The following is a 12367-nucleotide window of genomic DNA, read 5'->3' on the forward strand; positions in this document are numbered from 1 at the left end:
AAAGTCAGAACAAAGAATTTCATGCTTACTTCGATGGTATCTCTAGCTACTAGTTGACTCAGGGTGTGAGAATATTATGGTTTCACTTAGTCTAGTACTCCTTTTATATTGGAGCAGATTAAATGATGGATTTTCCAAGAAATGTATGTGCTCGAAACCTTCTCTAAGAGATGAAAATAGTGAAGAGCTCATTGGAAATATAGCATAGTGAACGTGAACGATATGGTCATACAATCAATCAACCAAATTACTTATAAAATGGAGACTAATTAGAATAACATCCAGCAAATTAACGAACAAATCATCTTCCTTAACCCGGAAGAACAATCAAAAGATTTAACAGCACCCGTTATTCTTTTGGCAAAGTTGTACTACCTCCTCGACAAGGTTATCAATCTCTTCCTTGTCACCTCTCATTCCCATTTGTTCACTCAATTCCTTAGCTTTCCTCCTCACATTTTTTCCACTTTCCTCCACCAAAACCTTTCTGATCACTTTGGCAATCTCCTCACTTTGAAGATTTCCCTTCTCGTCTCGCAAGGGTTCCAATCCCACTCCGACTGCTTCAATCAATCTAGCATTCAAAGGTTGGTCAATATGCATAGGCAGAGCTATCATTGGAACACCAAATTTCATACTCTCCATCATAGAACTCCATCCACAATGGCTCAAAAAAGCACCAGTATTCGCATGCTTCAAAATTCTTGCCTGAGGAGCCCATCCATCCACAATTTTTCCTCTATCTCCCACTCTCTCAAGAAACCCTTCGGGTAATGCTTTTTCCACAGTTATTTTCCCTCCGAAAGGGAACCTAATAACCCATATAAAGTTAACATTGCTGAGCTCAAGACCACGAGCAATTTCGCTTCTTTCGTCCTCAGTCAAGAAATACTCACTGCCAAAAGAGACAAACACCACTGAAGCGTTTTCCTTTTGGTCAAGCCAATTAATGATTTCCATTTCCTCATCTTGAATGTCACCAAGACTGATGTCTTGGACAAGAGGGCCAACGGGGACCACCTTTTTACCAGATGCAACAGAAAGAAAATCCATGAATCTTTCTTCAATTTCTTTGAATGACTTAACCAACAAAATCTTACACGACAGGTACAGACCTTGTAGGAATCTTTGTCCATCACTAACATCATTAACTCGAGCGTCCCTTGACCGAACCTTGACCATCTCATAGTCCCGGATATAAATTTCTGGGTAGGGGAGTTCTTTTCCTGGATATTTGATCATGTATAGACCGAAAGCAGTCATTGATGCTCCAAACGGGAGAAATTGAACAGCTGGGATATTTTGAGAAGAAGCAATTTCTGCTGCCCAAGGCTGATTGAAGTCGTACATAACCAAGTCAGGATGCAGAATGGTGATGATATTAGAAAAGTTGGGAGCTGACATTTCATAGGCTGTTTTGAGGGTGGCCATGAGATGGGGTGGGAGGCCATTGGTGGTGTGGTAATGAGGAGGAAGGTCAGGCAAGCATGGAAGTTGTAACTCAACTGGTTCGATTGAATCGGAATATTTTCCAGTAATTTGGTTCTTGATGGAGCTGAGATTCACAGAGGTGGAACACAAGTAGATGTGGAAGTTTTTCTTTGCTAGTCTCTTGGCTAGCTCTAAGAAAGGGGACATGTGACCATGAGCTAACCATGGCAACATTAGTATCTTCATTCTGCTTAATTTGCTTGTTTTTTCAGTTGCATAGATTGGTGGTAATAACAAAGATGTTGAAGGTTGGCACCAAGGACTACAAAGACAAAGATGATGCGTAGATTTATGTGTTTTTAGTTAATTTATACAAAAGTCGGTTCTTCCGGCCTTGACTGATCCAATCCACCGATTGTATTCGTTGCAGTTGCATCAGCAGAACCGGTGTTCTGATGCTTACATTTTCCCAGTTTCCATTTTGGGTCAAACAGTTCTGCAAATTTACGTACCTCATGACTGCTGATGAAGACAATAGGATAATTCTTTTTAAATGGTACATGCACAATTGGGCGGCATTATTTGTTTTTCACTGTACGTAATCTAATCTGGGATGGGTTCAGAGCTTGTAAGTTCGGGAAACACAAATTTCAATTGCACTCGTCTTTTTGATGTAACGTATAAGTACACGACTCTGAAAGTCCAGAAGTCGCTCGGAGGAGTACTTTTTTTTTTTCCCTAGCAAAAAGTTAGAGGGGTTTCAGCTTCAATTTCGATCTCTATTTCAATCATTAGTACAAGTTAAGGTAAATCCTTGAGATCATATACAGTTTATAGAAGTACTCATAAATCGCCCACTAATTACACAATTTTTATTTTATCTGCGACGAAATTCAGACAGGCAAATTTTTTTTTCAAAAATTGATTCAAGTCTATGCCTCATTCTCCACCAGTCATATTGCATTGTGTAGTGCATACTATTATTGGCAAGCGGGCAGCTTTCTTTAACAAATTTTAGGCTCCCTCCCTCTTCCCTACCCGGTGCTCATTTGCCAAGGTTGGTACTTTTTAATTATTTTTATATTTCACATACATTACATCATAAAATGCATTATAATAATTATTTTAAATAATATTTCAAATAATCTCTATCCAAAGATAGTTATTTAGATTTACCATATATACTACAATGATCCAGAAGTCTTTCCTTTCCTCTTTTTTTTTTTTTTTTTTGCTTTATGTCGATTATATATTTCTATCTCGACAAGTTTCGTGTTCATGCAGTTCAGGAATACTCGTCACTAGAGTCTTCGAACAAAATGATGGTGATATGTTGGCATCGACATTATTCCTAACTAACAAGCACAAAAGCACCAAAAAGGCCTAACGATTAGAACGATCCAATCCAAGTTCTAACTTCCATTTATGTCTATGTATGCCCACTAAGATAAAGAAAGACAATATGTCATGGACTAGAAAATTGGACATAAAGGGGAATACAACACATGGACTGTAAGTCTTATTTAGAGCGGACGAGTTTTGAAATGTGTTCGGACTCGACTCGTCAAATGGACATGTGGCTCGAGTTCGAGCTCGAACTCGAACTCGTGCAAATTAACCCTAATAAAAACTTATAATTTTTAATTTTTATACTTTTGAATTGTGAAATAACATATATAACCTTCCTTATCGAGCCTAATCGAGCTACTCGAATAACAAACGAGTCGAGTTTACTCGGCTTGTTAATTAAACGAGCATATTTCGAGCTCGAGGTCAACTCGTTTACCACAATTAATGAGCCAAACTCGAGCCTTATCAAGTCGAACTCAATCGAGTTTTCGAGCTGCTTGTTTCATTTAACAGCTCTAGTCTCATTTCATTGTTTTAATTGGAGAATGGAATTCGAACAAAGCGTTTCTTAGATATTTTCACTTAGAAAGTATTTTTCAACTTTTCTTTTAATTATGCTTATTAAAAACCGGTAAATTTTTCCTAAAATTATCCCAAAAAAAGAACCATATAAACCTAGTCACGATCTTTAAATTGACATATTTTGTGCCTGGGAAAAATTCTACATTTGGGTTCCTTATAAAATGGCTAAATTGTACGCCTAGCTTACCCCTTTGTGTGCTTTTACAGCTCACAAAGAAAGACATCTATGATCTATCCACTTTTCCTTCGCTGTCTGTCGCAAAATCTAAAACCCTTGGCATCAATTGCTTATCAAGTTATATAAAAAGTTTCTTAGAAGCAAGCCCAAAATAAATACCTCATATTATGAGCATATACTCTTAAATTGAAAAAATAAGCCTTTTTTCAAATTAACTATATTCTTAATAAAAATAAACACTCGTCACTGGATAATCATTAGACAAACCTTCTCAACTAAATTACCGAAACACGAGCTAGGCTAGGAAATTGCATTAGCGTGATGGCTCCACAATTAGTGGACATGGGTTGCCAACAGCTCAATAAACTTTAGCAGGCTAGAAAGCAGTGATGCACATGACATGGGTTACAAGTTTGCAACACACACGGCCCACTAACAAGGAGTAGTCTCTAGTCAATGTAATTGGACCAGATGATGATGCCATGTCCATGGACAAATCCTATTTATTCGAAATTCATGGCCAACAACATGACAGAAAAATGTGCTTGGATTAATTGCGAGGATCTAAAGTCAACGACTTGGTCTTCCCGATGAGCAATGGGCCTCTATGGAAGAGGCCATCAAATTAGAGCCGGGGCTTAGCGGCGAGACCAATTGAAGACTAAAGAGGCAAAAAATGCAACCTCAGATTTAAGAAGCCCATCAGAAACTCCTACGTTTCTGCATCCAAAGTCCGGCCTTTGTGACACACTCTACGTGTGTGTATATATTCCAAAAATATATAATTAATTAGTTTTTAAAAAAATTTTTAATGCAAATGAGAGGGTTCAAACCCGACCCAAAATCTCGTACTTATACTCCCTCCTTCCAAACCATCTAACCCGTGCCCCATAATTAGTTGTTTCTTCAAAGCTATTATATGTAGAATCATGTTAGAGTGTGTGCGCTTTTTTAAAAAATCTATAAATGCTTCTTTTTCTTTAGGAGGTTATTGTATTTAACATCATCGTAAAGGGGATCTGAATAGTTGTACTTAAAATCATGATAATAAAATGAGGTAATTTGAGTAGTTTAAAAATTAACTTTAAAGGGTTTTTTGAGTATAACATTAAGTGACATGAATAATTTACACCAAACAAGGTTATCTCATTATATGTACTATAGGAAAAAGAAATTTAGTCATGTTTGTTCTTTGTAGCTTGTCCATCTAAAGATATAAAGGAGCCAATTTACGAAATTGGTTCCAAGTCCTTGTTGTTTGGATATCAACATTTTTTCCAAACATTATTCTATTTTACTTGCATCACACACATACTTTCCTATCTTCTTTTTTTTTTATATCTTTCTAACCACTTTTGTTTTTCACATACATTATATTGAAAAAAATACTATAATAATTATTTAAATAATCTTTTATTCTAAATGATATTTCAAATAATAGTTAAAAAATTAAGAAGGCTTTATTGCTTGGTTAATTGAACAAACATTACTTTCTTGAAAAAAAAAATAACTTCAGTCATATACATCACAAACATATTCCTCAGTCCAATACATCACCCATTGTATTGCCTAGGACTTGACTTTTTCAATCACAAACATATTACCCCTGTTATGTATTTGATCTACTAAGTTGGCCAATTTATTTTGCTCAAACTTAACTTCAATATTGGAAGACGTGTATTCAAACAAATTCTTTTGGTAATTAGCATTGTATAATGTATAAATTTGTCTCAAATTGTATATATCTCAATTTCCATTTTCTCACTGGTTCCAGACCTCTCAAGTCTCAACCAAGCAAAAAGAGTACAAATTTTTTTAAAAAAAAATTATTAGCTAAAAAAGATTTTACCGGATATGTTTTTTGAATCACTATAAAGAAACGTTTGAATAAAAAGGAACCGAACATAAAAGAATACGGTATGCCACCTTTTAGCACTTAAATGTTGATATTTTTTTTTTTACTGGGGTAGCTTGCAAAACTACATTGCAATAGAGCTTCTACAATTATCACTAGCAACTAAACGACCCTTACACATAAAATATAGTCACTAAACTAATTAATACAGATATTAAGACATACAATTTTTGTTACTTATTGAAATTCAAGGCGATAAATGATGTGATCTGAAATTGAATGGTTGAGATTAAATGTGGTTTTAAATCACAGTAATGGTTATGATTGCAAAGAATCTAAATTCCTACAAGCAAAATTAGGAATGGAATGGCTGTCAATTCAATCGTTTTAAAATAGTTTTGTCTAATTCAACAAAATATATATTTATTTTTTCAGAATATAAATTACTTTAAACACAAAATAAATATAGAACAAATTTTATGAGCCCTACCCATAACATTAAAAATTATGTACATAGTATAATTGAGTCTCAAATAGTAGATTATTTGTAATATTATTTGAAATAATTAGTATAATATTTTTTTTGTAATAATTATTGTAATAAATTATGTATATAGTATAATTTTTTTATGATGTGACGTAAGATAAAAAAATATATTAAAAAATATGTTTGTAATGTAAATAAATAATTTTTGAACAAACAATTTATTGTAGTAACCATCCCTGTTCCGTTCGGACCCGAGGCTGGAACGGTTGCTTCTGGACCTTCCATACGGCGTAACTCTTTTTGTTTCAATCATGTATAATTTTAGAATAAAATTTTATGAGTCCCACACATATTAAAATTTAAACCTTACAATTTTTTTTGATCAAATCTGGACCGTAAACTGCCAGGAACCGTCCCTGACCCTCCTCCGTTCCGTTCTCCCCAGAAGCTGAGCCTGCTCAGACCCGGATCAGGATCGGTTTAGCTTGTTTTGATATAAAAATTGTGTACTAGAATGGAAGCCTCCTATTTCATCAATCCCCAAGCTACCCTCCACTGAATCTCACACACACACCTAGTAGGAGTATTACACAGAACGCCAAAGAAGAATGAAAAGAAGACTGAAGACCCACTCTTTATTTCAACTCAAGTCAAGTCAGCGTACTTCTTAAGGTAGAAACTTCTTGAAGCTTATCCTTTAGTCTTTTTCTGCCCCATTTTTTATGGTTTTTGTTTAGTTTTGTTGAATTTTAGCGGGTTATTATTAATCTGCTGGCTTAGTATGGAACTCTTGATCGTTTCTACTTCTGGGGCTTCTTGTTTTTGTGGCGATTGTTTTTAGCTTTGATGTTTAATACTGTTGCAGAATCTGGGATTTTGAACTTTTGGGAAAAAAATTGAAAATGTCGAGTTCAGTCAATGAAGATCAAGATCAGAGGTACTTCTGCTTATCGGTTTTTGTGAATTTTGTAATTTGAGAACAAAAGGTTCTGATTTTTGTTTAATTCCGATATTCTTGGAGCATTTCTATGCTAGTTTAGCTTCAATTGCATTGGATTTATTGTGAGTAATAGCCGTTGAGAGAAGAAGAAGAAGAAAAGAAGGAGCCTTTGATTGGGTGGTACAGTATGGCTAAGTGAAGAATATAGGTACCTAGCAGGATACTAGATGTGGCGGTTTCTATTGTTGAAATAATTGTATGCTTGCTTGCAGTGCGGCATCAAACTGATCAGTCATCTGGAGATATGGTTAAAATTTAAACATCATGTTCGAATTGGTTATTTATGTCAATTTGGGAAGTTAGTGAAATGACTCGAATTTAAGGTACGACTTTTTGGGCCTCTACAAGATATCTAAAAGATCTGGAATAGACTTTGGCGAAACACTGCATCTTCCTAATTGATTTAATGTAACAATTTTTCTTGCTTGTTGGAACACTGTTGTCATCAGATATTCTTATTGGGTGTCTAGTAGTTAATGTAAAAGTGAATAAGCTCGGCCTGGTACGGTAATACTCCACTAGAGTGCATATCTTAGCAAAAGTTCACAATTTTACTTTCACTGGTTCTGAATAGAATGTGAAAGTTGTCAACTTTCTTATTTCATGATAAAGTACACAATCATTCTGAGGTATAAGAAGATCTTGCTGTGCTGGGGCTTATGATGGGATCACACCCCCATGGAAAAATGGTAGGAGGTAGAAAAAATTATAGTGTTGTTTTGTTTTGACATTTATACCACTGGTCATCATATTGCTCAATGATGTATAATTTTGGACCAAGTTCTAAATGATACAGATCAATTTTCTGGTCTTTTTTATGATGGTGAAGCAATGGACAATGAGAGAAATTCTTTGTCACTGACATGGCAAATAAAAGGCTACGTTAGAAAATTCATCAAAGTGTGATGACATGAAGAAAATAACTAGCTGGAAAAGGAGACATTTTTATTCAAAAATATTGTTGATGACTTGGCTCTTCTAGCCATATCTACATTCTGCAGTAAGGCTTGAGACTTCTATCAAATTTGAGGACAGTTAGTTACATCTTACAGGAGCAGCAGAAACTAGCAAAAGATCTTTAGATCTGTATTGTGTTTACTGGCTGCTTTTTAACTTCTTACCCTTGAGCATCCTCTGTCAGTCCCTCTTGCTATGCAGCGTGTACTAAAAATCCTTAAGGAGCCATGCAGAAGTTTGATCCCATTTAGCTTGAGAATATTTGAGGAACACCAATAAAATAGAGCATAGGCTGTTAGAGTAATATATCTGAGCCTTAGTCAAAGAAGTTAGTTCAAAGTTATCTGTACCCTTGTTGTGTCAGGAGTTTATTCGTTATTCTAGTGTTGGACATGTTATAAAGAATTTGGCCCATTTGGGATACTGAATTAACATAATCTTTTTATATTATTCAAACAACTTAACTTCTGGCGATGGATGTCACATTTGATTGATTCTGATTTTTTGTTTGAATGTTAAATAACCAGAAATAATGGCGGCCTGGAAGATTTGACTTCAATGACTATTGAATCTCTGAGGGCAAGATTGCTGTCTGAGAGGGCTATGTCAAGAACATCAAGGCAGAGGGCTGATGAGCTTGCAAAGAGGGTAAGCCTGCATATGTTACAAAATTTGCCCCCTCTCTCACACTCTCACACATGCACCCTTTTACCCTTATTCTTGATCATTTTAAATTTTGGTTTTTTGTCTAAATATCATGAATGTATAGGTATTAGAACTGGAAGAGCAGTTAAAGCTAGTGTCTTTGCAAAGGAAGAAAGCTGAGAAGGCCACGGCAGATGTTCTTGCCATTTTGGAGAGCAATGGGATAAGTGATGCTTCAGAGGCCTTTGATTCAAACTCTGACCAAGAAACCGTCATCAGTGATTCCAAGGCTAGTAATGATTCAGAAAAGATGAAAGAAACCTTGAGCAATTTTCAAGTGAGAAGACGTGATATGGACTCGTGTTCAAGTTCTGAGATTGACTCTTCTCGTTCTACTGGTCCAAGTTTGTCTTGGAAAAGTAGTAAGGATTCTCTGCATTCTCTTGAAAGGAAGAAATACACAGAGACTGTCAGGAGAAGATGTTCTACTTTTGCTTCAAATAGTTCTTTGCCAAAACGCATTGGTAAATCATGTCGACGGATAAGACGGAGGGAAGCAAGGTTAGTCTCCATCCCTCTCTTTATTTCTTAATTAAATTTCTGAGATTCCTTGGATTTTGTATCTGAAGAAGCCAGAGATCTTGGGCCTTTTGTTAAGCTTAAAGATCTATGTTGCTAGTCAGATGTGTTAGTAAAACAGTAATAACTACAACAACAGAAAACGGCTTTGACGTGAAAATTCACTTTCTTTAAGGAAATTTGCCCCCACTATTCTACTACCGGGTTTGCAGCAATTCCCTCTAGGAATAATAAAGCCAACCAGAATTTCGTCACAGTAGTATGCAGAAATTCTCCCAAAAAACAGTTTAGAGAATATTGTTTTGAACAAAGTAGAAGAATAGGAAAATCAGAAGTAAAAAAGTGAGTTTTCTGTTATCTGGGCATTCTTATTTATAACGTTCAGATACCCCAAAAGAAATGTCATGTCTTTTGGAAACATATTTCTTCATGAATAGGTACCTTTTAAAAATGAATGGACACTTAACGGTTGTATGCGTTGTATCATCAGATACAACCCTTAAAAGGAAACCGTTTAGTTAAGAAGAAATATTAAAATGAAATTAATTAAAAATCTTTTGACCATTAAATTTATATTTTAATTTAATTGTCAACATGACAAATGCATGTGCAATTTTGAAGTTTCCCTCCAAAATTTCCTACCATCCAAATTGATTTGAATAGGTGTGCACTTGATTATAAACCTCTTCCATACTTCACATGCTTTCAATGTGGGATTTATCACTGACTATTTCCAACAAGATGTCCCATTGAAAAATTTGCATGTCAAAGAGTAATAAAACTCTTCCCTAAGCCTTGGTAAACAGTTCTTGCTGTGAGTTAACTTGCTTTACTTTGACAAAAAATTTCACCAAATGAAAAGGCTGAAAAACAATGTTTTGAAACTTTTAACTTTTTAACTATGGTAGTCTTGACTTTGAATTATGTGTTCGTGAAACTTCCAACATTATCCAGTGGCTTCTGAATGAGATTTAAAGGGCTTCACTGAATGATCAAAACGAATGAAATACAGGTGGATCTTCTTACTTTTACTCTTGTATTTTTAGATCTGTGGCTGAGGACTCACATGATGATGATAATACGCATGGTTCTCAAGGAAAAACAGTAGATACAAGCTCCCAAGCCTGTCCAAATTGTGCTGATATTAAACAACCTATAAACAATGGTGCAAAAGATCTAAAGGAGACTCTAGTTTCAGGGTTGTCAGAAAATAGAATTGCAGATGACTATTCTAGTAGAAGTGGACAAGATGATGACTTCAAAAGTGTCTTACAACATCAAGCACAACTTGAAGAGCAATATGAAGAAGACACAGCCCAGGGAGAGTGGGAAGAGAAGGTCAGAGAGAACAGCAGCTGTGTGGTGGTATATCTTATAAATTTTGATCAGGATACAAAGTTCTTTTTAAACCATCCTTGAAATGTTCTGTTTGTGTTGCTATCTGGCACATGCCAACAATGCTACTAATTGATATCTGTATGGATGTCAACTGCTAACATCTTCCAAAAAGGGTGCTGATCATGGTACCACTTTCCAGTAAAACTTCTATTCCACTCAAGTAAAACAGACTGTGCTGTACCTTCAAGTTTGGCTGTGTATCAACCAAGCATCTTTTCTTGTGAAATATGAATCTTGTTGAAAGTAACTTGTTGGATCTATAAGATTGATTAGGTACTTGGAACACTTTGTTGCTTCTCTTTCAAAAACTAATTGAAGCTGGTAGCATTATTTAGCTGTTAGACTAGCTCTGAAAATGTTTAGAATTGTGAACCGTGCCAACTCTGGGTCTAGGGGTTTCATGGTGTGCTTTACTCCCATTATATTATTAATTGTTTTCTATTATTTTTGGTCAATTTAATGTGCTTCTTCACAGAGCTGATATGTATAAATTAATTTGAACCATTTTCCATAATATTTTGGTGTATTTCTGAGCTCTAATCCTTTTGATGACCCATCAGGACTCCTGTGACCCTGGGAACCGCTCAGATGTAACTGAGGAAAGAGAAGAGGTGAAGGCATCAGGGCAATCATCTCCTGCCAGAATAAGAAATTCTGTAAACCAACAATCAGACTTGGAAGTTGCCAAAACTTGCTTCACTTCGGAGACGGAACCAAAAGTTTCCAAAGATTTGCTAATCCCTCTGCATTCTGAGACTGGATATGTACAGGAGCAAAAAACCAGCAGCTTGGTTGCTCATGGATCCTCGTCATCAGAATATGCATTTCCTACGTCAAAGGGGTCTCTTAGCCAAGGGGTTCCGGGAAATGTTGATACCACACCTTCAAGAAGCAGCCGTACATATTTGTCTGATGGTTCTTATGGGAATCCCTCTGTCCATGTTCCTTTCCCATCTCCAAACCATGGAGAAAGTTCAGGGAGCCACAAGGAACTTGCTTTGATGCCCCAAAAGTCCTCCAGTGACTTAGAATCTGTCCTTGAGGCACTTCAACAAGCTAAGTCATCATTAAACCAGAAGCTTCATGGTATGCCACTATTAGAAGGTGGACCGTCTGGCAATGGTGTTGAACCCTCTTTTCCTGGCAACAATTTAACTGGGGGAAAAGTGGATGTTCCCGTTGGATGTCCTGGGCTTTTTCGGTTGCCAACTGATTTTCAACTTGAAGGAAGTGCAAAAGTAAACTACCTGAGTTCAAATACAGCACTCAGTTTAGCAAATTCTTATCCTGAACCTGTTCCTGGGTGGTTCGCGAACAGCTCTCTTGCAGAATCTAGATCAATTGCATTTGTTGGCAATCACTTTGACACTACCCCTTATTCGGACAGCGGTTCTGGAGCTCATAGACCCACTCCCTCGTACACGCTGGGTGCATCAGGTTTACATGCTTCAGCAATGCCATTTACAGAGATCCGACCAGGAGTTCCTGCATCTGGGCCAGTGTTTGAACCAGCTTTGGAAGCCGGTCTATCCTCTTCTGGTAGATCCAACTATCTTGATCCTCAAACGAATGGAGCACTTCTCATTCCCAGTAGATACGCCTATCCAACCTACCCATTCTACCAAGAGGTGCGTCCACAAGTACCTGGTAATGAAAGACTTTCAAGATATGTTCCAAGCGTGGAATTGGGGACGCCTTCTCCTGCTCGCTTTTCCTTTTATGATGATCATATTAGACCAAATATGTACAAATAGCAATGCAATGTTAAGGGGCAATATGGGATCTGATTCTTCAGGACCTCAACTACTCTAGGCGCATCATGAAAACTTCCCGATTTTACGTGGGGTAGTTTGGTGTATGAATTTTTATTGTAGATCTCTTGTTTAATGTTTATTTCATGCTTTT

The 12367-nt window shown here is 36.3% G+C and overlaps 2 protein-coding genes across 4 annotated transcripts; one reads left to right on the top strand and one right to left on the bottom strand.

The window, feature by feature from the left end:
- Positions 1-234: 234 nt before the first annotated feature.
- Positions 235-1686, bottom strand: LOC113763856 (beta-D-glucosyl crocetin beta-1,6-glucosyltransferase-like). The gene has a single exon (XM_027307825.1). The coding sequence runs from the start codon at positions 1675-1677 to the stop codon at positions 337-339; it is 1341 nt and encodes a 446-aa protein (XP_027163626.1). The 5' UTR covers positions 1678-1686; the 3' UTR covers positions 235-336.
- A 4712-nt stretch (positions 1687-6398) lies between these two features.
- Positions 6399-12367, top strand: LOC113762117. 3 transcript variants are annotated; one of them, XM_027305397.1, is made up of 6 exons: positions 6399-6555; positions 6749-6820; positions 8368-8488; positions 8610-9046; positions 10111-10429; positions 11023-12367. In XM_027305397.1, exons 2-6 carry the CDS (start codon positions 6786-6788, stop codon positions 12214-12216), a joined length of 2106 nt encoding a protein of 701 aa, XP_027161198.1. In that variant the 5' UTR covers positions 6399-6555; positions 6749-6785; the 3' UTR covers positions 12217-12367. The 3 variants fall into 3 exon arrangements, with proteins under 3 accessions (XP_027161198.1, XP_027161201.1, XP_027161200.1); XM_027305400.1 differs by having other exon boundaries at positions 10111-10402; XM_027305399.1 differs by lacking the exon at positions 6399-6555 and having other exon boundaries at positions 6579-6820.

The sequence above is a fragment of the Coffea eugenioides genome, chromosome 2 (genome assembly GCF_003713205.1).
Source record: "Coffea eugenioides isolate CCC68of chromosome 2, Ceug_1.0, whole genome shotgun sequence".
NCBI lineage: Eukaryota > Viridiplantae > Streptophyta > Magnoliopsida > Gentianales > Rubiaceae > Coffea > Coffea eugenioides.

Excerpts from the sequence above, each read along its gene's own strand:
- LOC113763856 (XM_027307825.1), bottom strand. The coding sequence starts at position 1,677 with ATGAAGATACTAATGTTGCCATGGTTAGCTCATGGTCACATGTCCCCT.
- LOC113762117 (XM_027305397.1), top strand. The coding sequence starts at position 6,786 with ATGTCGAGTTCAGTCAATGAAGATCAAGATCAGAG. Across the intron at positions 6,821-8,367 it reads AATGAAGATCAAGATCAGAG|AAATAATGGCGGCCTGGAAG; the intron begins GTACTTCTGCTT and ends TTAAATAACCAG. Across the intron at positions 9,047-10,110 it reads ATAAGACGGAGGGAAGCAAG|ATCTGTGGCTGAGGACTCAC; the intron begins GTTAGTCTCCAT and ends TTGTATTTTTAG.